This window comes from Leuciscus leuciscus (genome assembly GCF_965113295.1).
Source record: "Leuciscus leuciscus genome assembly, chromosome: 9".
NCBI lineage: Eukaryota > Metazoa > Chordata > Actinopteri > Cypriniformes > Leuciscidae > Leuciscus > Leuciscus leuciscus.
In genome coordinates, this window is record NC_138733.1 from 9,043,432 (window position 1) to 9,069,138 (window position 25,707).

The 25,707-nt window shown below is 40.2% G+C and overlaps 1 protein-coding gene and 1 long non-coding RNA gene across 4 annotated transcripts; both read left to right on the top strand.

Moving 5' to 3' along the window:
* The first annotated feature begins 3,772 nt into the window (after positions 1-3,772).
* On the top strand, positions 3,773-12,336 carry LOC309506424 (cilia- and flagella- associated protein 210-like). Of its 2 annotated transcripts, none has more exons than XM_082180367.1 (3): positions 3,773-4,470; positions 9,693-9,848; positions 9,925-12,336. In XM_082180367.1, the coding sequence occupies exons 1-3, from the start codon at positions 4,444-4,446 to the stop codon at positions 10,141-10,143; spliced, it is 402 nt and encodes a 133-aa protein (XP_082036493.1). In that variant the 5' UTR covers positions 3,773-4,443; the 3' UTR covers positions 10,144-12,336. The 2 variants fall into 2 exon arrangements, with proteins under 2 accessions (XP_082036493.1, XP_082036492.1); XM_082180366.1 differs by lacking the exon at positions 3,773-4,470 and adding an exon at positions 5,937-6,659.
* Positions 12,337-12,374: 38 nt separating this feature from the next.
* Positions 12,375-21,180, top strand: LOC309506456. 2 transcript variants are annotated; one of them, XR_014208758.1, is made up of 5 exons: positions 12,375-13,575; positions 16,671-20,179; positions 20,691-20,743; positions 20,847-20,912; positions 21,075-21,180. It is a non-coding gene; the product is annotated as an uncharacterized lncRNA (long non-coding RNA). The 2 variants fall into 2 exon arrangements; XR_014208759.1 differs by lacking the exon at positions 12,375-13,575 and having other exon boundaries at positions 15,856-20,179.
* Positions 21,181-25,707: the final 4,527 nt, after the last annotated feature.

Genomic DNA, 25,707 nt, shown 5'->3' on the forward strand with positions numbered 1-25,707 from the left:
AAATGCTCACCAAGACTGCATTTATTTGATAAAAAAAAATACAGTAAAACAATAATATTGTGAAATAATATTAACATTTAAAAATAACTTTTCTATTTTAATTTATTTTAAAATTGAATTTATTCCTGTGATCAAAGCTGCATTTTCAGCATCATTACTCCAGTCTTCAGTGTCATATGATCCTTCACAAATCATTCTAATATGATGATTTGATGATCAAGGAACATTTATGATTATTATCAGTGTTGAAAACAGTTTTGCTGATGAGTATTTTTGTGTAAAGCGCTTTAACAGTTTAAACAGTTGTTCTTTTTTTCCAGGATTCATTGTTAAATAGACCCCAGACCAAACGATAGTAAATGTGGTCAATAAGAATTTTCTTTTGAGAAATTCATATTTTTATTCAGCAAGGAGGATGCATTAAATTGACCATTACTTAGAGTAAAGATTTCTGTTTCGAACAAATGTAGTTTTTTTGTGTGTTTTTTACTTTGTTCATCAAAGAATCCTGGAAATAAAACAGCAGCACAACTGTTTTCAACACTGATAATAATCATAAATGTTTCTTGAGCATCAACTCATCATAATAGAACGATTTCTGAAGGATCATGTGACACTGAAGACTGGAGTAATGATGCTGAATATTCAGCTTTGATCACAGGAATAAATTACACTTTACAATATATTCACACAGAAAACAGCTATTTTAATATTATTTCACAATTTTATTGTTTTTACTGTATTTTTAATCAAATACGTGCAGTCTTGGTGAGCATTTATTGAAGAGGCTTCTTTCAAAACATACAAAATTACAGCAACACCAAACTTTTGAATATTAGTGTATGTTTGAGGCTTTACTTAAAAGATGTTCTCCGACAGGAGATCCGCTCCGCTTTAGTTTTTAAATATGACTCGACTGTTAAAACACGTCACAGTCACGCAGCATTTACAAACATAAACAACTAGAATTAGAACATTACATGAATAAAAATCTCATTAATATTAAATCATGAATTTAAAACTCATTTTGTAGTTCTATGACCCGTTCATACAGTAGGTACTTAACCAGAATAATACTTTTACCGCTAAGAGGCGCTACAATCACAGACTTTGAAAAGTCTTAGTTTATTCTCTCTATTGCGTAATCTGAAGCGGTTCGTTGAGAACTGGTAGCAGATCAAATTCAAGTGAAACATTGCAGTTAAACAAATTCATAATCCCAAAACTGAAATTACAGTACAAATTTAGAACTGAAACAAATGTAGGCTTTATCGTCAAACTGGTAACACCCTCAAACAAGAGTGAGCTTGGAAACCCCTTGTAAATCTTTAGCAACCCCAAGTGGGGGTCGTGAACCCCAGGTCGGAAAACACCCTGTGCCCGCCCGACATGCCCGTGCGTTGATCAGTCCCTGCTTGTTGGACATTTACAATAAATACGAGACAAGCTTTGTTGTCATCCTTTCAAAACTGCTGAAAATCACACCATTTTAAGTAGGGCTGGACCAAATACCATTTTTTGAGCTTCGAAGCTTCGGTAGTAATGAACATCGAATATTCGAAGCTTCGGAGAGAGGGGTCTGAACATATTCTTCTCTCTAATAAGAGCAGGAATCTCTATGTGTCGGTATGTCCGTTTGCATTTTGATTATTTCGAGAACCGTTCATTCAATCGACTTCACAAGGGAGTGCAGCGTCGCATTTGGTGCAATATAGATGGACACGCGAGACGCAACACATACAGAACAGTGCGAGCGGGAAGCGGCGCACCTCACACGGGCAGGGCTTAGAACGGACACTGCACTAGTGATATAAAACACAAACAGGTCTGTTAAATTAAGCAATACTTTTAAGGTAGTCTAATATTTTTCTGACTAACAAATTACTGACACAGTAAAGGGTAGATTTTAAATAAAGAAAAACGAAATTTAAATAAAGAAAAACGAAATTTAAATAAATAAAAAAACGAAATTTAAATAAATAAAAACGAAATTTAAATAAAGAAAAAACGAAATTTAAATAAATAAAAACGAAATTTAAATAAAGAAAAACGAAATTTAAATAAAGAAAAAACGAAATTAAGTTAAATTAAAAACAAGATTAATTTAGATTGATAATAACGGGTAAAAAGGCTAATACATTTTGTTTCTATTATTCTATTTTCCACAATGTCAAAGCAACTCAGCTTAACCCAAAACGCAAGCTCAGGCATGCACTTCGGTCCATAAAAACGCTGCTGTTCTGCGCTCTTCTATTTCTAGCATGCACGCGTTTTCCGCGTGGCTCGAGCCGCGCCTGAGACGCGTGTCTCACGCAGGCAGTGTGCAAACTCCAACCTGTTAACATGGGAGCCGAAATAAAAACGGACACGCCACGCAGCCAGTGTGTCGCCGGCCTTATTTAAACGCGAATGAGAACCGTTTCGCGGGGGATCCCAGGATCCCAAAATTCGAATGTCAAATTTTCACATCGAATACCAACCCACCGAACGAATAATCGAATATTCGAATATTCGGGTCCAGCCCTAATTTAAAGATGAGTGATGATTATATCTCCCTTATTGCAATACTCAACTGTTCTTTAAGATATTTTGAGATAAAAACACATCTTCTTTTATGTGCGTGCATTTAAATGTCATTTACTCATGGAATAGTAATATAGATCTTAGTATTATTTTAAGTGATGTATCATTTTCTTTAAACAACTATTAAAGATCATTCTCTGGTTTCTCCGGCTCTCTGCACTGGCGTCTGCACAAACTCGCTCGATCAGAAATCCAACATGGCGGCCATATGCAGCTAGCCCATTTCTCTAGTGTTCTTGGAACATGAACTAGTGAATCATTGAGCTGTAATCTGTGCTAATAAAACACATGTTTCTAATCAATATTTGTTGTTTACAGAAAAACAGGCAAAAGGGAAGAACATCTTCAGGAGAGGATTGAAGGCTGTCACACAGTCCATCCAAACCCTCAAAACGTCTTGGTTACGTATGTAATCCTCGTTCCCTGAAGGAGGGAATGGAGACGTAGTCGACTGATCGGGATCACGCTTAGGGAGTCTGTCATCATTGGTGTGCGAGCTTTGCATCCACGCTCCGCCCTGCAGCGCGGGTATAAATACGGAAGTGGATGCACGCACCACTTGTCTTTCTCTTCGGAGCCGATCGGTCTTCATGACGGTGTCTCTGAAGAGTGTTGATTCATTGAACGAGTGAGTGTGTCGGTGCTTCTTCTGGAAGTCTCTCCCGGAGCTGGTGGTTCTACAGCGTGAGTGCAGCGGTGGTCGCAAGCCTTCTGACCTCTCAACTGCTGTCAACAGCACTCCTGTTTGTGTTTGAGGATCTCTTATTCCGGTATGGAGATGGATTCGGTCCAACACATCTCCTGAGAAGAGCATGCTTTGGTCGGTGCCGTTAAGAAGTGAGAAAGGGTCCCACTGAAACCTTTCAGAGGCTTCTGGGGCGTATGGCAGACGCAGCTGCAATAGAACGGCTTCCTCCACATGAAGACCGCTTCAGCACTGGCTTCACGGCCGAGTCCCAAGGTGGCCGTGGCCGAGCGGCACGCTCCGAGTGACAATCACCCTGGCCTGCCGCCAAACCCTCAGCCCGTGATCAGACCTTTTGTTCCTCCGGGCCAGCCGCCCCTAGGGGTCAGCTGGTGTTGGTGGACACTTGTTCTAGCCGCCCCTAGAACAAGTGTCCACCAACACCAGCTGAGGGGCCAGCTGGTGTTGGTGGACACTTGTTCTAGGGGCGGCTGGCCCGGAGGAACAAAAGGTCTGATCACGGGCTGAGGGTTTGGCGGCAGGCCAGGGTGATTGTCACTCGGAGCGTGCCGCTCGGCCACGGCCACCTTGGGACTCGGCCGTGAAGCCAGTGCTGAAGCGGTCTTCATGTGGAGGAAGCCGTTCTATTGCAGCTGCGTCTGCCATACGCCCCAGGAGCCTCTGAAAGGTTTCAGTGGGACCCTTTCTCACTTCTTAACGGCACCGACCAAAGCATGCTCTTCTCAGGAGATGTGTTGGACCGAATCCATCTCCATACCGGAATAAGAGATCCTCAAACACAAACAGGAGTGCTGTTGACAGCAGTTGAGAGGTCAGAAGGCTTGGGACCACCGCTGCACTCACGCTGTAGAACCACCAGCTCCGGGAGAGACTTCCAGAAGAAGCACCGACACACTCACTCGTTCAATGAATCAACACTCTTCAGAGACACCGTCATGAAGACCGATCGGCTCCGAAGAGAAAGACAAGTGGTGCGTGCATCCACTTCCGTATTTATACCCGCGCTGCAGGGCGGAGCGTGGATGCAAAGCTCGCACACCAATGATGACAGACTCCCTAAGCGTGATCCCGAGCCAAAGTGTGTCCTCTTGTGGCTGAGCAGGAATCACAGGTTCATCCAGACACATCCAGCGTAGAGCCGCCAGCCGGCACAGATGCGCTCGAGTCCGAGCCGACAGATGGTGAGTCTCCAGTTATTACCACCCTGATTCATGGCCATTTCAGCCTGGGGCCGGTTTCACAAAACTATTTTAGACCGGTCTATAGTGTTAGACAAGTCTAAAATGTGCTCATAGACTAGTCTAATGCAAGTAGAACCGTTTCGCGGGGGATCCCAGGATCCCAATATTCGAATGTCAAATTTTCACATCGAATACCAACCCACCGAACGAATAATCGAATATTCGAATATTCGGGTCCAGCCCTAATTTAAAGATGAGTGATGATTATATCTCCCTTATTGCAATACTCAACTGTTCTTTAAGATATTTTGAGATAAAAACACATCTTCTTTTATGTGCGTACATTTAAATGTCATTTACTCATGGAATAGTAATATAGATCTTAGTATTATTTTAAGTGATGTATCATTTTCTTTAAACAACTATTAAAGATCATTCTCTGGTTTCTCCGGCTCTCTGCACTGGCGTCTGCACAAACTCGCTCGATCAGAAATCCAACATGGCGGCCATATGCAGCTAGCCCATTTCTCTAGTGTTCTTGGAACATGAACTAGTGAATCATTGAGCTGTAATCTGTGCTAATAAAACACATGTTTCTAATCAATATTTGTTGTTTACAGAAAAACAGGCAAAAGGGAAGAACATCTTCAGGAGAGGATTGAAGGCTGTCACACAGTCCATCCAAACCCTCAAAACGTCTTGGTTACGTATGTAATCCTCGTTCCCTGAAGGAGGGAATGGAGACGTAGTCGACTGATCGGGATCACGCTTAGGGAGTCTGTCATCATTGGTGTGCGAGCTTTGCATCCACGCTCCGCCCTGCAGCGCGGGTATAAATACGGAAGTGGATGCACGCACCACTTGTCTTTCTCTTCGGAGCCGATCGGTCTTCATGACGGTGTCTCTGAAGAGTGTTGATTCATTGAACGAGTGAGTGTGTCGGTGCTTCTTCTGGAAGTCTCTCCCGGAGCTGGTGGTTCTACAGCGTGAGTGCAGCGGTGGTCGCAAGCCTTCTGACCTCTCAACTGCTGTCAACAGCACTCCTGTTTGTGTTTGAGGATCTCTTATTCCGGTATGGAGATGGATTCGGTCCAACACATCTCCTGAGAAGAGCATGCTTTGGTCGGTGCCGTTAAGAAGTGAGAAAGGGTCCCACTGAAACCTTTCAGAGGCTCCTGGGGCGTATGGCAGACGCAGCTGCAATAGAACGGCTTCCTCCACATGAAGACCGCTTCAGCACTGGCTTCACGGCCGAGTCCCAAGGTGGCCGTGGCCGAGCGGCACGCTCCGAGTGACAATCACCCTGGCCTGCCGCCAAACCCTCAGCCCGTGATCAGACCTTTTGTTCCTCCGGGCCAGCCGCCCCTAGGGGCCAGCTGGTGTTGGTGGACACTTGTTCTAGCCGCCCCTAGAACAAGTGTCCACCAACACCAGCTGAGGGGCCAGCTGGTGTTGGTGGACACTTGTTCTAGGGGCGGCTGGCCCGGAGGAACAAAAGGTCTGATCACGGGCTGAGGGTTTGGCGGCAGGCCAGGGTGATTGTCACTCGGAGCGTGCCGCTCGGCCACGGCCACCTTGGGACTCGGCCGTGAAGCCAGTGCTGAAGCGGTCTTCATGTGGAGGAAGCCGTTCTATTGCAGCTGCGTCTGCCATACGCCCCAGGAGCCTCTGAAAGGTTTCAGTGGGACCCTTTCTCACTTCTTAACGGCACCGACCAAAGCATGCTCTTCTCAGGAGATGTGTTGGACCGAATCCATCTCCATACCGGAATAAGAGATCCTCAAACACAAACAGGAGTGCTGTTGACAGCAGTTGAGAGGTCAGAAGGCTTGGGACCACCGCTGCACTCACGCTGTAGAACCACCAGCTCCGGGAGAGACTTCCAGAAGAAGCACCGACACACTCACTCGTTCAATGAATCAACACTCTTCAGAGACACCGTCATGAAGACCGATCGGCTCCGAAGAGAAAGACAAGTGGTGCGTGCATCCACTTCCGTATTTATACCCGCGCTGCAGGGCGGAGCGTGGATGCAAAGCTCGCACACCAATGATGACAGACTCCCTAAGCGTGATCCCGAGCCAAAGTGTGTCCTCTTGTGGCTGAGCAGGAATCACAGGTTCATCCAGACACATCCAGCGTAGAGCCGCCAGCCGGCACAGATGCGCTTGAGTCCGAGCCGACAGATGGTGAGTCTCCAGTTATTACCACCCTGATTCATGGCCATTTCAGCCTGGGGCCGGTTTCACAAAACTATTTTAGACCGGTCTATAGTGTTAGACAAGTCTAAAATGTGCTCATAGACTAGTCTAATGCAAGTTAGACTGTTTCACAAAAATAAAGACTGACTTAATTTAGACCAAAAAAATTAGACACCTTACCCCCAGGCTAACTTACCCCCAGACACCTTACCCCCAGGCACCGTACCCCCAGGCACCTTATCCCCAGGCACCTTATCCCCAGGCACCTTACCCCCAGACACCTTACCCCCAGGCACCTTATCCCCAGGCTAACTTACCCCCAGACACCTTACCCCCAGGCTAACTTACCCCCAGACACCTTACCCCCAGGCACCTTATCCCCAGGCTAACTTACCCCCAGACACCTTACCCCCAGGCTAACTTACCCCCAGACACCTTACCCCCAGGCTAACTTACCCCCAGACACCTTACCCCCAGGCTAACTTACCCCCAGGCACCTTACCCCCAGGCTAACTTAGGTCTAAGACTCTATGTTACCTTGGCAACCAGCAGTAATAATCAGTTACATTACAAACAGCCAAAAGAAAAGGGAAAATGGCTCATAATTTAAACATTTCTTCTTGTTACTACATTCTCTGCTAAATTTCCCAAGTAAAATGTCCTTGTAACTGTTATACTCCTCCAACAAACACATATGTTCCGCTGGGGTAAACTGCACTGAGCGGTTGAATATGCTTACTCGATCCAAAAAGTGTGTTATTTTACCCAGAATGCATTGCAGTGTAGTCCTACTTAAGATAGTCAGAGTCTTAAGTGCTTTGTGCAACGGTCTGATTTAGATGTCTATCTGAAGTCTGACTATCTACTATATCTAAGCCATAGTCAAAGTCTATCTGTGTGAAACCGGCCCCTGATGTTTCTGGTGTTAGTCTTCATTTTTCCTTCTCTACTGCTGTTGGCTCCTCTAATATGCAGTAAAAAAAAATAGTTTTAAACACCATTTAAAAACATATATATATATATATGTTTATGTAGTGAAGTCTGATGTTTGAGAAACATCACTTACTTTCTGAATTCAATTCAATGACCAATAGACGTTGAAATTTTGGTTTATATATATATATATAATACACATATATATATATATATATATATATATATATATATATATATATATATAAAATACACACATATATATATATATATATATATATATATATATATATATACACACACACACTTTTATAATATGAATATTACTATTATAATAAAATAATTTGAATTATTACATGTTTATTTTAACTTCTTCAGGGTTGGGCCATTTTCTAGGCTTGAAAGTAAATAAAAGAAAGAGCAATTCTGCCTTTCCCACTGATGTAAAATTGCTGGGTAGCTGCTAAACTGTAACATTAGCTGCTACTCACTCACAGCTTCTTGTTATTAGCCAGCAAATAACTAGTACAACCACATCTACAAAGATTGTAATTTGGACAAAAGATTAGCTGTCATAAAATTGTTATTGGTGTCAGTAAAACCTATGTAATTGAACAGCTCGATTGTGGTCTCAGCCTTGATAACGTTACTGCATGTGTAGCTCTCTTATTCACCATAGCTGCCAACGCACGCATTCACCGTGAGACTCGCGCGACTGACACTTTCCACACGCTCTCACACACATCCATTTTATCACGCACAGAGAAATCGCGAAGCAAAGAGGACACTGATACCGACAGACTAGACAGAGTAGTTACTTATGATATATAAAAAAATCTCAGCTCTCAGATTCTGTCAATTTTAATACGAAAGTCAAACAATAAATACCGTTTTGTAAATGTGACGTGACAGATCCCTAGCGCACGTGACCCGATCATCTCTACTAGCTAATAGTAAAAAAAACACGAACACTGTTGAAAGATACAGTACAACTTACCAAAATGTATATCCCTCATACATAATATCGATCAATCAGTGTTTTTCATCCGCGTGAAGAGGTCAGTAACAGCTGGAGAACAATTATGTCACATTTACCTCAGGAAAGCCATTTAATGACCATAATATAGGCTATAGCACGTTAGTTGGCTAGAAAAAAGAGTGGCTAGAGTATTTTGCTAAATATGTGTACTATATTACATATTTATTATATTTTTACTTGTATCATTAAATAAAGTTGTTATTATAAAAAAAAAACGCATTATATTTAATTTGAGTTATTTTTAACCTTAAATAATACCACCAGCTGACAGGGCTCTCTGTGTGTTCACAGCATTAGCTGAGGTTTGTTTTTTCTTGAGAAAAATGAACAGTTACAGTATCTTAAATGCTTGTTAATGTTAATCATTAAAATACAGCTGTTTATTGTTAGTTCATGTTAGCTCAGGTCTATTAAATATTAACAGACTAACAACTGTTGATTTAAAAAATGTATTAATAAAATGAACTTTAACTAAGATCAATAAATGTTTTAGAATTATTTTTCATTGTTAGTTCCTGTTAACCGTCGTACTTAACTAATGGTGAACTTACTATACGACTGTCACATGTAGTTCCACACGCTCGAGTCAGAGATAAACTAAGAGTGCTTTAATCACCAATGGGAACATGCAGGAGACACAGGATCATTACACTCAGACTATACTGGCACACGGGAGAACGGGAACAGAACTAAAACACAAACTAACCCAAAAAAGAACATACACAATACAAACAAATGTTACCATTATTTATTCTTTTGAGCATGTGCAGATACTTTTATTTATTTATTTATTTATTTATATAGCCTTGTTTATACTTTTCGCTGTCTAATTTTCTTTTTGTGTCTGTGCCTCTATTATAATATTAAGTTACGATTTGGTATAATGTTAAATTATAATTTGAATGTCATCTTGATGTGATATTTTAGTTTTTCTTCATTTAAAAAAAAACTAAACAAAAAAAACAATACCTGTGTCTCTGAGGGTTAATATGAGACTTGATGTGTACAGTAACAAAGTACAACAAACAAATCTGATTTCATCCTTACAGGGACAATGGCGTAAAAAGCTAGAGGCGATGGCCGAGGAGAAGAGGAAACAGCTGGACCTGGAAGAAGCGGAATACCGGGCCCAGACACGAGAGGAGGCCATCGAGAGAGCACAAACCCAGCAGTTCTTCCAGACCGACAGAGTGAAAGGCTTCCATGTGTGTGTCTTACGGTATTAGATCACAAATCTTCTTCTGTGGTGAAGTGTTAGTAAACGATCCTCTTGTTTTATAGAGCGCTCTGATGCTGGCGGAGTCTCAGGTCGAGCTGAAGCGCATGAAGCTGAACGCCAGCAGAGCCGCAGACAGAGAGTTCTTGGCTGAAAGGTCTCGCAGAGAAGAGCAGGCGGTCCAGCGGGATCAGCAGAACTTCCAGCGGAGGAGACGAGAACACCTGGCCGTCTCCGAGAGCTGGAGACGTGAAACTCACCGAGTGGTCAGGGGTGTTCACTGATATGCTCACACAAAAATCGCTGCAAAAGATTCTTTCCAACAGGTGTTTTACCATTCGTTGTAAAACTGTGGACCTATTTTTCCAAACGCCTCACACCCGTACATTGTTCCGTTGAGAGCTTGAATAATAGACACTCCAGCCCAGTTTCTGGCGGCGGAGTAATACCGTACCTCACAGCACATCCAATACAAGTCAATGGAGATGGACAAAAACTATGATAAAACCTGTTGGAAAGCATCTTTTGCAGCGATTTTTGTGTGAGCATATCAGTGAACACCCCTGACCACTCGGTGAGTTTCACGTCTTTGTAAACGAAAGTTTAATGCGCTTTAGGAAGGATTGTTCCAATGCACATATGCAGCCATTCTGGAGGGGGAGGGGGGGAAGCGAAAGAAACCTACAATTCTCGGGACAGCAGCATGTGTCCAAATTTTAATCTTAACCGTTCTATTTCATCAGAAATAATCTGTAAACAGGGCTTTAAGTGTAAAATACCGAACTTGTCCTTTAAGAGAGCAGCCAGAAAAATAGAGCGCAACTGGAAGAAAACAAAACTAGACATATTTCGCGTTTCATGGAAATAGAGCCTGATTGCATACAGAGAGGCCTTAAAAGCTGCTAGATCTGCTTATTTTTCAACCCTATTACAAGAAAATAAACAAAACCCTAGGTATTTATTTGAAACATTGGCTAAACTAATGAAAAATAAAGCTTCAAGCCCAGAAGTTTCCAAGCAGCACAGCAGTAATGACTTTATGAACTTCTTCACTTATAAGATTGATCATATCAGGGAGAAAATTATAACATCGTATCGCATCAGGCAGTGCATTGTAGTCTCCCTAAGGAAAAATTTGATTCATTCGTTGCTATAGAAGAGGAAGAATTCGTTAAATTTATTAAATCATCTAAATCGACAACATGTATGTTAGACCCTATACCGACTAAGCTACTGAAAGAGATGCTTCTTAATATCATTAATTCATCTTTGTCATTAGGATACGTTCCAAAAACCTTTAAGCTGGTTATGATTAAACCGCTTGTTAAAAAAACGCAACTTGATCCTACAGAATTAGTCAATTACAGGCCGATCTCGAATCTACCTTTTCTGTCAAAGATACTAGAACAGGCGGTATCCTCACAACTATGTTAGTCCATGAGCCAGGGCCCCAAATTTGGTCCATCGGTATCATCTGGGGGGACAAAGTCTCATAGTGATTTTTGGCAAGGTATACACCCCTAGTACTAGAAAAATCACGATAGCAGTGCAGGGGTGGTAGCGAAATCACTTTTTTCAGCTAAAATAAATTCCGTTTTTGAAATCTGGTGTATATCTGGTTTAGGCTCATGCCAGGGATATTGTCAATATTCTATAATATGGTGCTTGGTATCGTTGGAAAGGGGACCTTTTAGGCTTTCATTTAAGCCCAGTACTGAATCTGTCTGACAAACACAGAGGTCACATGACTTCTTTAAACCAGAAATAACACAATTTTTTCACAATTTCCGCCTAAACTGTATGCTTTCTTTTATCCCTGTGGCATGAAAGAACACCAGGGACACAAAACTCAACAACTTCAATACTCAAGGCACTCTGATGACTCAGAAAATGTATAATATACCCATACTATTTATTTGTGAGAGCCTTAAATTAGACTTGTGCAGCCAGCACAAGTCTTCAAAATAGAATAGAGCCAATAGAATGGACAAATAGAATACCCTATTAGTCCAGGGCCAAATGGCCTATTTATTCATGTACAGTTGTAATAAAAAGTAATTGTTTCAATAGTGTTGTCAACATAACACTTGTAAGTGGTTTAACAAAATGTTTCTATCATGTATTTTGATATTCACCCACTTTCAGTTAGGATGTCAGAAAGTGGCTCATGCACAGTTCATATGGATTTTTGGGCTCCAATAGTCCATATTGGACCCAAGAAACATATTTCTGGCCAAAGAGTCCTCGATCTTAGGCTTTCTATACATACTCATATACTCCTTCTGATGCTTCATAAGCCATATTGTCTGAACATTAACGCACAGACCACGGACGGCGCGCTGCGTGGAACTGTTGGTTCAGTTGACTGGTTATAACAACACTACCAACTATGCCATCTTCAATCAACTTCCATTGAGTTCCAGGGGTATTAAATGTAAGTACAAAATACTTTTTCTCTTGTGAATTGGTGGGGAATAGTAGCAGTAGCTAATGTAAGCTTGGTGTTTTAGCAGGCTAGCTATCTTGCAGGTTAAACAGTGTAACAGTAACTGCTACAGTGCAGTCAGGGCTCTCAAGTGTCACGTGACAGTCATTCATATCGGTCTTTTGTCACGCCCGCTCGCCACACATTGTATTTCTCACGCGGAAAAACTATTTATAATATATTTAATATGCCGCAGCGCCCACAATGTCTCTGGCCGCGCCAGTCTCATTATGGAACCGGCAGGAATCAATCGCTGTAAAAATAGAGAGATGAGCAGAGCAACTGAACCAACAATCTTTTCACAAAACTGACAAAACCTTGTCAAACTGTCAAAATCCATCAACATTCCGTGCATGAGCATATTTGGGTCCAATATGGACTTCTGTATGGCTGATGTAACATCAGAAAGAGTCAACGAGTATTTATGGAAAGGTCAAGTTTCAAGTACTCCTTGGTCAGAAAAAAATTCAGTATGTCAAATATGGACTTTGGTCAGGATGATATAACATCCGAATATATCAATCTGAATGTATAGTGTAATTCTTTTAGGGCTCTTTGGCCAGAAATATGTTCAGTAGGTCAAAAGGGGACCTCTGAATAGCTGATTTATCATCAGAAAGAGTCGATAACTTTATATCGTTTTAAAACTTTTGAGGACCCTTTGACCAGAAATTAGTTCAAAACGTCAGATATGGACATCTATATGGTTTATGAAGCATCAGAAGGAGTCTATGAGTATGTATAGAAAGCCCAAGATCGAGGACTCTTTGGCTAGAAATATGTATCTTGGGTCAAGAAAAAAATTCAGTGTGCACCACCACATTGCACACCAGAGCTAACTCCTTCCCATGTTCATTAAAGAGATAACATGTTGCATTGCATTGCACAAACGATCTAACGTTGTGCACTGAGGTTATGCACTTCTTGCATTTACATAATCATTTACTTATTCTGATGTTTTATCAGCCAGACAGCAGTCCATATTTGACCAAAATGTGCAATGCAATGCAACATGTTATCTCTTTAAAGGGATAGTTCACTTTGAAATGTAATTTTGGTATGTTTTAGCTTACCTCAAGGGCGTCCAAGATGTAGGTGTCTTTTTTTCCGCAGTAGTTTCAATTTTGATATTTTTAGGTCAAACCGTTCTTGTCTGTCAGTCATATAATGCAGGTCTATGGTCACTGTCTCAAAGAGCATGCACAGAGTCCAAATTAAACAATTCCCCGTCGTTTTGTTTTAATTTGGACTCTGTGCATGCTCTTTGAGACAAGTGACCATCGACCTGCATTATATGACTGACAGACAAGAACGGTTTGACCTAAAATTGAAACTACTGCGGAAAAAAAGACATCTACATCTTGGATGCCCTTGAGGTAAGCTAAAACATCCCAAAATTACATTTCAAAGTGAACTATCCCTTTAAAGAGATAACATGTTGCATTGCATTGCACATTTTGGTCAAATATGGACTGCTGTCTGGCTGATAAAACATCAGAATAAGTAAATGATTATGTAAATGCAAGAAGTGCATAACCTCAGTGCACAACGTTAGATCGTTTGTGCAATGCAATGCAACATGTTATCTCTTTAATGAGCATGGGAAGGAGTTAGCTCTGGTGTGCAATGTGGTGGTGCACACTGAATTTTTTTCTTGACCCAAGATACATATTTCTAGCCAAAGAGTCCTCGATCTTGGGCTTTCTATACATACTCATAGACTCCTTCTGATGCTTCATAAACCATATAGATGTCCATATCTGACGTTTTGAACTTATTTCTGGTCAAAGGGTCCTCAAAAGTTTTAAAACGATATAAAGTTATCGACTCTTTCTGATGATAAATCAGCTATTCAGAGGTCCCCTTTTGACCTACTGAACATATTTCTGGCCAAAGAGCCCTAAAAGAATTACACTATACATTCAGATTGATATATTCGGATGTTATATCATCCTGACAAAAGTCCATATTTGACATACTGAATTTTTTTCTGACCAAGGAGTACTTGAAACTTGACCTTTCCATAAATACTCGTTGACTCTTTCTGATGTTACATCAGCCATACAGAAGTCCATATTGGACCCAAATATGCTCATGCACGGAATGTTGATGGATTTTGACAGTTTGACAAGGTTTTGTCAGTTTTGTGAAAAGATTGTTGGTTCAGTTGCTCTGCTCATCTCTCTATTTTTACAGCGATTGATTCCTGCCGGTTCCATAATGAGACTGGCGCGGCCAGAGACATTTTGGGCGCTGCGGCATATTAAATATATTATAAATAGTTTTTCCGCGTGAGAAATACAATGTGTGGCGAGCGGGCGTGACAAAAGACCGATATGAATGACTGTCACGTGACACTTGAGAGCCCTGACTGCACTGTAGCAGTTACTGTTACACTGTTTAACCTGCAAGATAGCTAGCCTGCTAAAAACACCAAGCTTACATTAGCTACTGCTACTATTCCCCACCAATTCACAAGAGAAAAAGTATTTTGTACTTACATTTAATACCCCTGGAACTCAATGGAAGTTGATTGAAGATGGCATAGTTGGTAGTGTTGTTATAACCAGTCAACTGAACCAACAGTTCCACGCAGCGCGCCGTCCGTGGTCTGTGCGTTAATGTTCAGACTATATGGCTTATGAAGCATCAGAAGGAGTATATGAGTATGTATAGAAAGCCTAAGATCGAGGACTCTTTGGCCAGAAATATGTTTCTTGGGTCCAATATGGACTATTGGAGCCCAAAAATCCATATGAACTGTGCATGAGCCACTTTCTGACATCCTAACTGAAAGTGGGTGAATATCAAAATACATGATAGAAACATTTTGTTAAACCACTTACAAGTGTTATGTTGACAACACTATTGAAACAATTACTTTTTATTACAACTGTACATGAATAAATAGGCCATTTGGCCCTGGACTAATAGGGTATTCTATTTGTCCATTCTATTGGCTCTATTCTATTTTGAAGACTTGTGCTGGCTGCACAAGTCTAATTTAAGGCTCTCACAAATAAATAGTATGGGTATATTATACATTTTCTGAGTCATCAGAGTGCCTTGAGTATTGAAGTTGTTGAGTTTTGTGTCCCTGGTGTTCTTTCATGCCACAGGGATAAAAGAAAGCATACAGTTTAGGCGGAAATTGTGAAAAAATTGTGTTATTTCTGGTTTAAAGAAGTCATGTGACCTCTGTGTTTGTCAGACAGATTCAGTACTGGGCTTAAATGAAAGCCTAAAAGGTCCCCTTTCCAACGATACCAAGCACCATATTATAGAATATTGACAATATCCCTGGCATGAGCCTAAACCAGATATACACCAGATTTCAAAAACGGAATTTATTTTAGCTGAAAAAAGTGATTTCGCTACCACCCCTGCACTGCTATCGTGATTTTTCTAGTACTAGGGGTGTATACCTTGCCAAAAATCACTATGAGACTTTGTCCCCCCAGATGATACCGATGGACCAAATTTGGGGCCCTGGCTCATGGACTAAACATAGTTGTGAGGATACCGCCTGTTCTAGTATCTTTGACAGAAAAGGTAGATTCGAGATCGGCCTGTAATTGACTAATTCTGTAGGATCAAGTTGCGTTTTTTTAACAAGCGGTTTAATCATAACCAGCTTAAAGGTTTTTGGAACGTATCCTAATGACAAAGATGAATTAATGATATTAAGAAGCATCTCTTTCAGTAGCTTAGTCGGTATAGGGTCTAACATACATGTTGTCGATTTAGATGATTTAATGAATTTAACGAATTCTTCCTCTTCTATAGCAATGAATGAATCAAATTTTTCCTTAGGGAGACTACAATGCACTGCCTGATGCGATACGATGTTATAATTTTCTCCCTGATATGATCAATCTTATAAGTGAAGAAGTTCATAAAGTCATTACTGCTGTGCTGCTTGGAAACTTCTGGGCTTGAAGCTTTATTTTTCATTAGTTTAGCCACTGTTTCAAATAAATACCTAGGGTTTTGTTTATTTTCTTGTAATAGGGTTGAAAAATAAGCAGATCTAGCAGCTTTTAAGGCCTCTCTGTATGCAATCAGGCTCTATTTCCATGAAACGCGAAATATGTCTAGTTTTGTTTTCTTCCAGTTGCGCTCTATTTTTCTGGCTGCTCTCTTAAAGGGATAGTTCACTTTGAAATTAAATTTTGGTATGTTTTAGCTTACCTCAAGGGCATCCAAGATGTAGGTGTCTTTTTTTCCGCAGTAGTTTCAATTTTGATATTTTTAGGTCAAACCGTTCTTGTCTGTCAGTCATATAATGCAGGTCTATGGTCACTGTCTCAAAGAGCATGCACAGAGTCCAAATTAAAACAATTCCCCATCGTCCAAATTAAACAATTCCCCATCGTAAGTACACATTGATGGCCCAAGACACGAAACGAGCGGTTTGTGTGAGAAAACGAACAGTATTTATATAGTTTTTACCACTTATACACAGACATTTCCAAGTGATCTGAGAGAGCGGGCGGGTATAGAAATATACACTAGATGTCGCCTTGGCTACTGCGAAACCGTTGCCAAGGCGACATCTATTGTATATATCTATACCCGCCCGCGCTCTCAGATCACTTGGACGTGGCTGAGTTCAAGAGGTAAAAACGATATAAAAACTGTTCGTTTTCTCACACAAACCGCTCGTTTCGTGTCTTAGGCCATCAATGTGTACTTACGATGGGGAATTGTTTAATTTGGACGATGGGGAATTGTTTAATTTGGACTCTGTGCATGCTGTTTGAGACAAGTGACCATCGACCTGCATTATATGACTGACAGACAAGAACGGTTTGACCTAAAAATATCAAAATTGAAACTACTGCGGAAAAAAAGACACCTACATCTTGGATGCCCTTGAGGTAAGCTAAAACATACCAAAATTTAATTTCAAAGTGAACTATCCCTTTAAAGGACAAGTTCGGTATTTTACACTTAAAGCCCTGTTTACAGATTATTTCTGATGAAATAGAACGGTTAAGATTAAAATTTGGACACATGCTGCTGTCCCGAGAATTGTAGGTTTCTTTCGCTTCCCCCCCCACCTCCAGAATGGCTGCATATGTGCACTGGAACAATCCTTCCTAAAGCGCATTAAACTTTCGTTTACAAAGACGTGAAACTCTTTGAAAAGTCATGTGACCTCTGTGTTTGTCAGACAGATTCAGTACTGGGCTTAAATGAAAGCCTAAAAGGTCCCCTTTCCAGCGATACCAAGCACCATATTATAGATTATTGACAATATCCCTGGCATGAGCCTAAACCAGATATACACCAGATTTCAAAAACGGATTTATTTTAGGGGGTTAGTAACTTCATGAGCTGAAAAAAGTGATTTCGCTACCACCCCTGCACTGCTATCATGATTTTTCTAGTACTAGGGGTGTATACCTTGCCAAAAAACAACGGTAGCATTTGCCCCCCCGATGATACCGATCAACCCCCCTGGCTCATGGACTATGTTCCTTTTTAGAAAGAAATGATATCTGCAAGGATTTTCAGTCTGGATTTAGACCGTACCATAGTACTGAGACTGCTCTCATTAGAGTCACACATGATTTGCTCTTATCATCCGATCGTGGTTGTATCTCGCTATTAGTGTTACTCGATCTTAGTGCTGCATTTGACATCATTGACCACAACATTCTTTTAAATAGACTCGAAATTTATGTTGGCATTAGTGGAATTGCACTAGCATGGTTTAAATCATACTTATCTGACCGTTATCAGTTTGTAGCAGTAAATGAAGAGATGTCTCATCGATCACAAGTTCAGTATGGTGTACCACAAGGCTCAGTACTAGGACCGTTGCTGTTCACTCTGTACATGCTACCCTTAGGAGATATCATTAGGAAGCATGGCATTAGTTTTCACTGTTATGCTGATGATACTCAGCTGTATATTTCTTCACGCCCTGACGAAACTTAGCAATTCACAAAATTAATGGAATGTATAGCTGATATAAAAAATTGGATGACTCGTAATTTCCTACTACTTAATACTGAAAAAACAGAGATTCTAATTATTGGACAAAAAACGTCCTCACGTAATAACCCAGAATACTGTCTAAAACTTGATGGCTGCTCTCTTAAAGGGATAGTTCACTTTGAAATAAATTTTTGGTATGTTTTAGCTTACCTCAAGGGCAGATGTAGGTGTCTTTTTTTCCGCAGTAGTTTCAATTTTGATATTTTTAGGTCAAACCGTTCTTGTCTGTCAGTCATATAATGCAGGTCGATGGTCACTGTCTCAAAGAGCATGCACAGAGTCCAAATTAAAACAATTCCCCATCGTCCAAATTAAACAATTCCCCATTGTAAGTACACATTGATGGCCTAAGACACGAAACGAGCGGTTTGTGTGAGAAAACGAACAGTATTTATATAGTTTTTACCACTTATACACAGCCACGTCCAAGTGATCTGATCTGACGTGTGCGCAGACTGGTGCATAGATACACACTAGATGTCGCCTTGTCTACAGCAGTTCATTGGAACGAATGTCTTTAAGGCGACATCTAGTGTATATATCTATGCACCAGTCTGCGTACACGTCAGATCAGATCACTTGGAAATGTCTGTGTATAAGTTGTAAAAACTATATAAATACTGTTCGTTTTCTCACACAAACCGCTCGTTTCGTGTCTTGGGCCATCAATGTGTACTTACGATGGGGAATTGTTTAATTTGGACGATGGGGAATTGTTTTAATTTGGACTCTGTGCATGCTCTTTGAGACAGTGACCATAGACCTGCATTATATGACTGACAGACAAGAACGGTTTGACCTAAAAATATCAAAATTGAAACTACTGCGGAAAAAAAGACACCTACATCTTGGATGCCCTTGAGGTAAGCTAAAACATATCAAAAATTAATTTCAAAGTGAACTATCCCTTTAAGTCTTCGTCGTCGGTTAGGAACCTGGGTGAGCTCTTTGATACCAATCTTTCATTTGAAAGTCACGTGTCTAGTATCTGTAAAACCGCATTTTTCCATCTTGAAAATATATCTAAATTACGTCATATGCTCTCATTGACAAATGCGGAACAATTAGTTCATGCGTTCATGACCTCAAGGCTAGATTATTGTAATGCTCTACTGGGTGGTTGCCCTGCACGCTTAATAAACCAACTACAGCTGGTCCAAAACGCAGCAGCTCGAGTTCTTACCAGAACCAGGAAGTATGACCATATTAGCCTAGTTCTGTCAACACTGCACTGGCTCCCTATTAAACATCGTGTACATTTTTAAATATTGCTGATTACTTACAAAGCACTAAATGGTTTAGCTCCGCGGTGCTTGAGCGAGCTCTTAACGCATTATAGTCCTTCACGTCTATTGCGATCTCAAAATTCCGGCCAGTTGATAATACCTAGAATATCTAAATCGACTGCTGGCGGTAGATCCTTTTCCTATTTAGCACCAAAACTTTGGAACAGTCTTCCTAACATTGTCCGGGAAGCAGACACACTCTTTGTCAGTTCAAAGCTAGACTAAAGACACATCTCTTTGACCTACAGTAGCATACACATAACACATTATAGACTAGATAGATTAGGTCAGCCAGAACTGGGAACACTTCCCATAAATCCTGATGTATTCGTTACATCATAAGAAGAATGGCGTCTACGCTAATATTAGTCTCTCTGTTTATCCCGAGGTTTACCGCAGTCCGTCGGATCCAGGCCGTATCCAGATCTGATGAAGGACCTGCGCCTGGACACACACACACACACTCCAGATCTGATGAAGGACCTGTGCCTACCCAACCAAACACACTCATTTAAGATGGACCACATGGACACCAATCAGACTGTGAGTACCGATATTCAATTAAGTTTTATTTTATAATGTTTAAACGAAGCAAAGTTTATATAGCCAAAGTGAGAGCTGCTAACTATCAATTAATCATTAATTCCCACAAATTTTGAATTCATGCGCTAGCTTTATTAATTACTACGACGTTCTTAATCCGTGGCCATGATTTAATGAGTCCTTGTTGAGTTTTAATGACTATAATAAGTAAATCTAGCCAGCACATTAATTAAACTTAAAAAGATGTGTGTAAGATGTACCTGTAGCTTACTGTATTAGTGTAAAACTTGCTTAATACTCATTGTTTTACCATATTAGTTAAGTATAAAATGTATACTTAAGTATGAAGTGCAGTTCATCTGTGGTGTTCTTTGTCCAGAGGAATGCTGAACCATGTGATGTGATGTGTGTCCTGCTCCTGCATGCTAGCGTACTCGTGTATGGACACATGTGTACTGGCTTGCTGTTCAGTAGTGGTGTAATAGTATATTTATATTAACCCTTTCCATAGGCCATCATGTGTGCCTCCGGGATCTTCCTCTCTGGGCCGGATCATCATTACAGGTCAGAGCAGATTATATATTATTTCGGCACAGTGCCCAGTGCACCTTTTGTTACTGATATTTATGTGAGCACAACCGTGATTGTTCTCTGATGACTATTTCAGTGAAGTGGAAGAATTTAACAGAAAAATGTACAAACAATTGAGGAAAGAAGTGAGACCATTCAGTTGGTGGGTATTGCTCTTATATAGTTTGGAATTAGACATCAGTAACATGAATATTCTGTTCGGCTTTCTCTCTACAACTGCAACAGTGCACAAGTGTTACATCAGAGATTTATATTTCAGTTGAACATGTTAAACAAATGTCTCTTATTTAATTCTCTCTCTCAGAGTTGAAGCCCTTCTGTCTGTGCAGCGACGGATGAAAAGGAGGTCTTTTTGGTGTTGTTGTTATTGCAAAAATGACATATAAATAAATATACATTTTTGAATCATTCTTGAGTCTAGTCTTGCCTCTCTACAACCTTTACAATATCTGGCTGTAATTTAGTGACTGCATATGCTAATTCCATCTTTACTTTACCTGATAATGAGCTAATTAGTTCAACTTAAGGAGGTTAATCAATATACAGTATAATTCAAGAAGCTAAGACTTACTCCACTTTTCAGTTGTTTAAAGATTGATATACATTTTTCATTTATATTTTGTGTAAATTAATTTGTTTAAATTTAAAATTGTGACTCACTTTGTGTACACACTTTGTAATTAACCTCTGATGCATTTTGAATCAAAAATCACATTTATAAAAAAAATACTCCTGAGTTTAAATATCTTGATACTATGTACAAAGTAACTAAACCACTGGGTCTAGAACTGCAGCCGCCATAACATCCAATTCGGTAGGTCTGGTCCTGGAACTGGGGTTCTGAAACCATAGATATACATAATAAAGGGTTAGGGTTAGGCAAAGAGTATAGAAGCCCAAGAGGCGAAACTCAATAGAACGCTCCATAGCAACAGTTGCCCCCATGACGTGACGGCGCGGCCGCCATTATGGACTGAAAACTGAAGGAAAACGCAGAAAAATAGTCAATGGCACTGAAAAACTTACCATAACAAAAACTTAACATAACTTAATTTTTTCTGGCCGTCATATCTAAATATGAAAACAATTTAAAATACATTAATGAGGATGACCGACGTTAAATGACAGAAAATGTTACGTTTATGTGTTGGTTATGCATGGCCTAATTACCCTTAGGAAAATAGTATTTTGGGACAAAATATTACTATAGAAGGACTATAAGACTACTATAGAATTACTAAAGCGGCTCGTATTCCTATAAGATTACTATAATATTTTGTCCCAAAATACTATAAGATTCCTATAGTACTTTTTCGTAAGGGTATGTCCCCCACCGAATCGGCTTCATTAGCCTAGCTACCACTTATGGTTTGCAAAGATACAATTATAAAATTACTGCAAACCTTTAATCTATCAATATTTATGTTCTATTATGCATTTTCCTTGTTATATGAATAACAGAAATTCATGAAATAATATATAGGCAGACACACAGTAATAAGATATTTATTCAAATGTTGATTTTGAAATTAGTGAACATCACCATATATATGATTTGGAAAAATAAATAAGTAAATAAATAAATAAATAAAATTATAAATGAACATTTCTAAAGACATTTAATCTTTTACATAGAATATCACAAAAATATTAACAACTTGTTTTTTCAACCTCTTCAGTGAAAGTGCACACAGTGAACGTTTCAATGGCAAGAACAAAAACAATCTATGAATGTCCTATTACAGGCGGAAAGGTACAAAAAAGATGTGCAATCTAGGAAGTGCACACATGAACTATAAACAGTACTAAAATGTAAGTGGTGCCAAGATCTCAGTAATTAATCAGACACCACCATCTATTGTGTGTGCATTTGTGTATGAGACGTTTTTTTGTATTTTTTTCTTTTTGTGAGAGAAGAGGCATTGATTTTGCCATTGACTGGCGCTAACGATTTCAGCAGCTTTCAGTCCATAATGGCGGACGCGCCTCCGCAGCGCCATCTACAGACTGTTACCCATAACACAACAGAGTTTCGCCTCTTGGGCTTCTATTCGGTTGTTAAGTCGTGACGTAACCACTCTCCGATAATACTCTTTCCGGGTCCAAAGTCCAGGTCCTCTCTACCTACCTACCGCTTTCGCTAGTGTTTTGGTTATTATTGAGTGTTTTTACAATGCCGCAGTGCTGTGTCCCGTGTCCCGAGCTAACTCACTTCAACCTCGTAAATCTTCTTTTTCATTGATGCCTGGACTCTACCCTTAATTAATGATGAGCTACACTAACCACTCTGTTGGTGTTAAAGGAATTTAAACCCTTTTTGACCGCCAAGGGTGCCTCACTAAGAAGGACGTGGTCGTAAATAAATTTACAGGTTCCACCATTGTTATTTCTGGACGAGAGGAGCGCTCGGACCCGGAAAAGGCTAAACGTCACGCGTGACGTCAGACTTAACAATCGGATACTCTTTGGGTTAGGGTTAGGACAGAGGATGTGCCTTTATTATGTATATCTATGCCTGAAACTGCAGCCTGAGGGATCCGATCCAAGATGGCGGCATGTTAAGATAACTATTAGTCGCTCTGCTGACAAAAAACTATTATAACTCATGTAAACCTTACCTTACCTTACACATCCATTGTGTGTTTTATTAATGATGTAATTGTGGAATAATTATGCCAAAAAGTGCTGGAAAACGTAAAGAACGGGCGAAAAGTATGATGGATGTATCCGTAGATATGCACGATTACGCACTTTCTGCCGTTACTGATCCCGGTCCTGGACACACTCTGGATACTCTTTGCTTAACTCATCTTCCCGACACGTCAACTAAGCCTGTTTCTAAGAAAGGAAAAATGGAAACTTTGGAAGATGTGGTCGCGATGCTATCATCCATTTCATCACTGATCAACGAGCGCTCTGATTCTCTTGAAAAGTTGGTGAGTAACAATGCTATGAAAATTGAGGGCTTGAAAAAGACTGTGGACTTTGTCTCTGCTGAAGTCAAAGATATGAAAGTGAAGGTTGACCACCTAGCTTCTCGGTTGCAACGCGGCGAGCAGCGAATTGAGACGTGTGAAACTCGTTTAGCAGACATGGAGAGATATTCGAGGCGCTGGAATCTTCGGCTGAGAGGGGTTCTAGAAAAGGAGAACATCAGGGATGAAGTCATCCGCATATGTGAACAAACATATCCTGAAGGGAAGGGCACATTCTCCTTTGCTATAGACTCAGTTCACAGATTGGGGAAAAAGCCAAATGAAATTGGCAACAAGTCTGTCCCTCGTGCTGTAATAGTGCAGTTTACCTCGCGCATTATCAGGGATGCTGTGTGGAAGGCAGCGAAGTCTTCGGCTTATCTAAAGGACAATGGGATGCGGTTTATGGAAGACCTTACTCCACTGGACAGAGAAAGATGGAAGAAGTTGTGGCCTATGGTAGAAGAAGCACACGCAGCTGGAAAAGCTTCCTACTACGTCGGTGCACGCGCCTGAGGATTCTCATTAATGGTACTAAGATCTGTTTGCCTGCGTCTGCTGAAAAATTAATTAAAAAAAAGAAGACTCGGACTTTCTTTTACGATCATAACTCCCTTTAGCGGACCAGTTTATCGTCGACGAACTTTACAATCTTTATCGAAGTTTTCGATTACCAGTCACCATCACTTCTACGGATGATGCGTCTGTATTATTACGGCTTGTGTTTTTTGTTCACATAATATTATGTTACTTTCTTTCGGCAACCAGTTGTCATGTCTTGACGGAAGGTCTTTCTCTCAGTATGTTCAGATGAGCTACGTTTCTCAGGTTTATACTTACTACTTGTTGTGCTCTTTTTGCACTTGCTTTAACTTTCTTTGTTCATTGACTTGTTAATTAGGGGTTCAAGCACGAAGTGCTGAACACCTATTGTATTTGTAAAGATTTTTATTATTAGGGGTTCAAGCACGAAGTGCTGAAACCCTATTGTGGTCTCTCTCTCTCTCTCTCTCTCTCTCTCTCTCTCTCTCTCTCTCTCTCTCTCTCTCTCTCTCTCTCTCTCTCTTTCCCTTTCTCTCTCTCTATCTCAGGTACAAGCTGGGTAAGATTCTTTGGTGTAACCAATGTATAACCATGTTCTAGATATTTGAATTGATTGTGGAATTGATCTCTGATATCTGAAATATTAAATTATAAAAAATATTATAAAAAATATTAAAATATAAGTGCTGAAACCCTATTGTAATTGTGCTGATTTTTAGGGGTTCAAGCACGAAGTGCTGAAACCCTATTGTGGTCTCTCTCTCTCTCTCTCTCTCTCTCTCTCTTTCCCTTTCTCTCTCTCTCTCTCTATCTCAGGTACAAGCTGGGTAAGATTCTTTGGTGTAACCAATGTATAACCATGTTCTAGATATTTGAATTGATTGTGGAATTGATCTCTGATATCTGAAATATTAAATTGCTACAATGTGATTATTCCAACTGGGTTTGACATTGTTTATTTAATGGTTAAAAGGAATAGTCAAACATTCGCTCACTTTTAGTGAGGCACAGATATTATTAAAACCTTTCATTTATGGAGTCAGATGAATTAACGAATGAGTACATGATTAATGTATTGCAAATTTAACCAACAAATACTTTGCATGAGTGAGGACAGAACACGTGACAACCTTCCCCGTGTATTGGCGAACCGGCAGATTGGGCCAATATAGCGGGCCTTACAGTTCATTCTTTTGTGCAATTTTTTCATATATTCAATGATTCATTCAGGCATTGTCTCATTAAATCAATCAAATCAATCATTCATTTATTTCATCATTAGTTACATTCAATCAATCAAAATACATTGATTCATGTATTCAGTCACTCATTTGTTCCTTCTTTCATTTATTTACTCGTACCTCTGCCCATTCTGTGGATCCCAGCAGACCAAACTCTTCTGCATCCCAACTGGCAAAG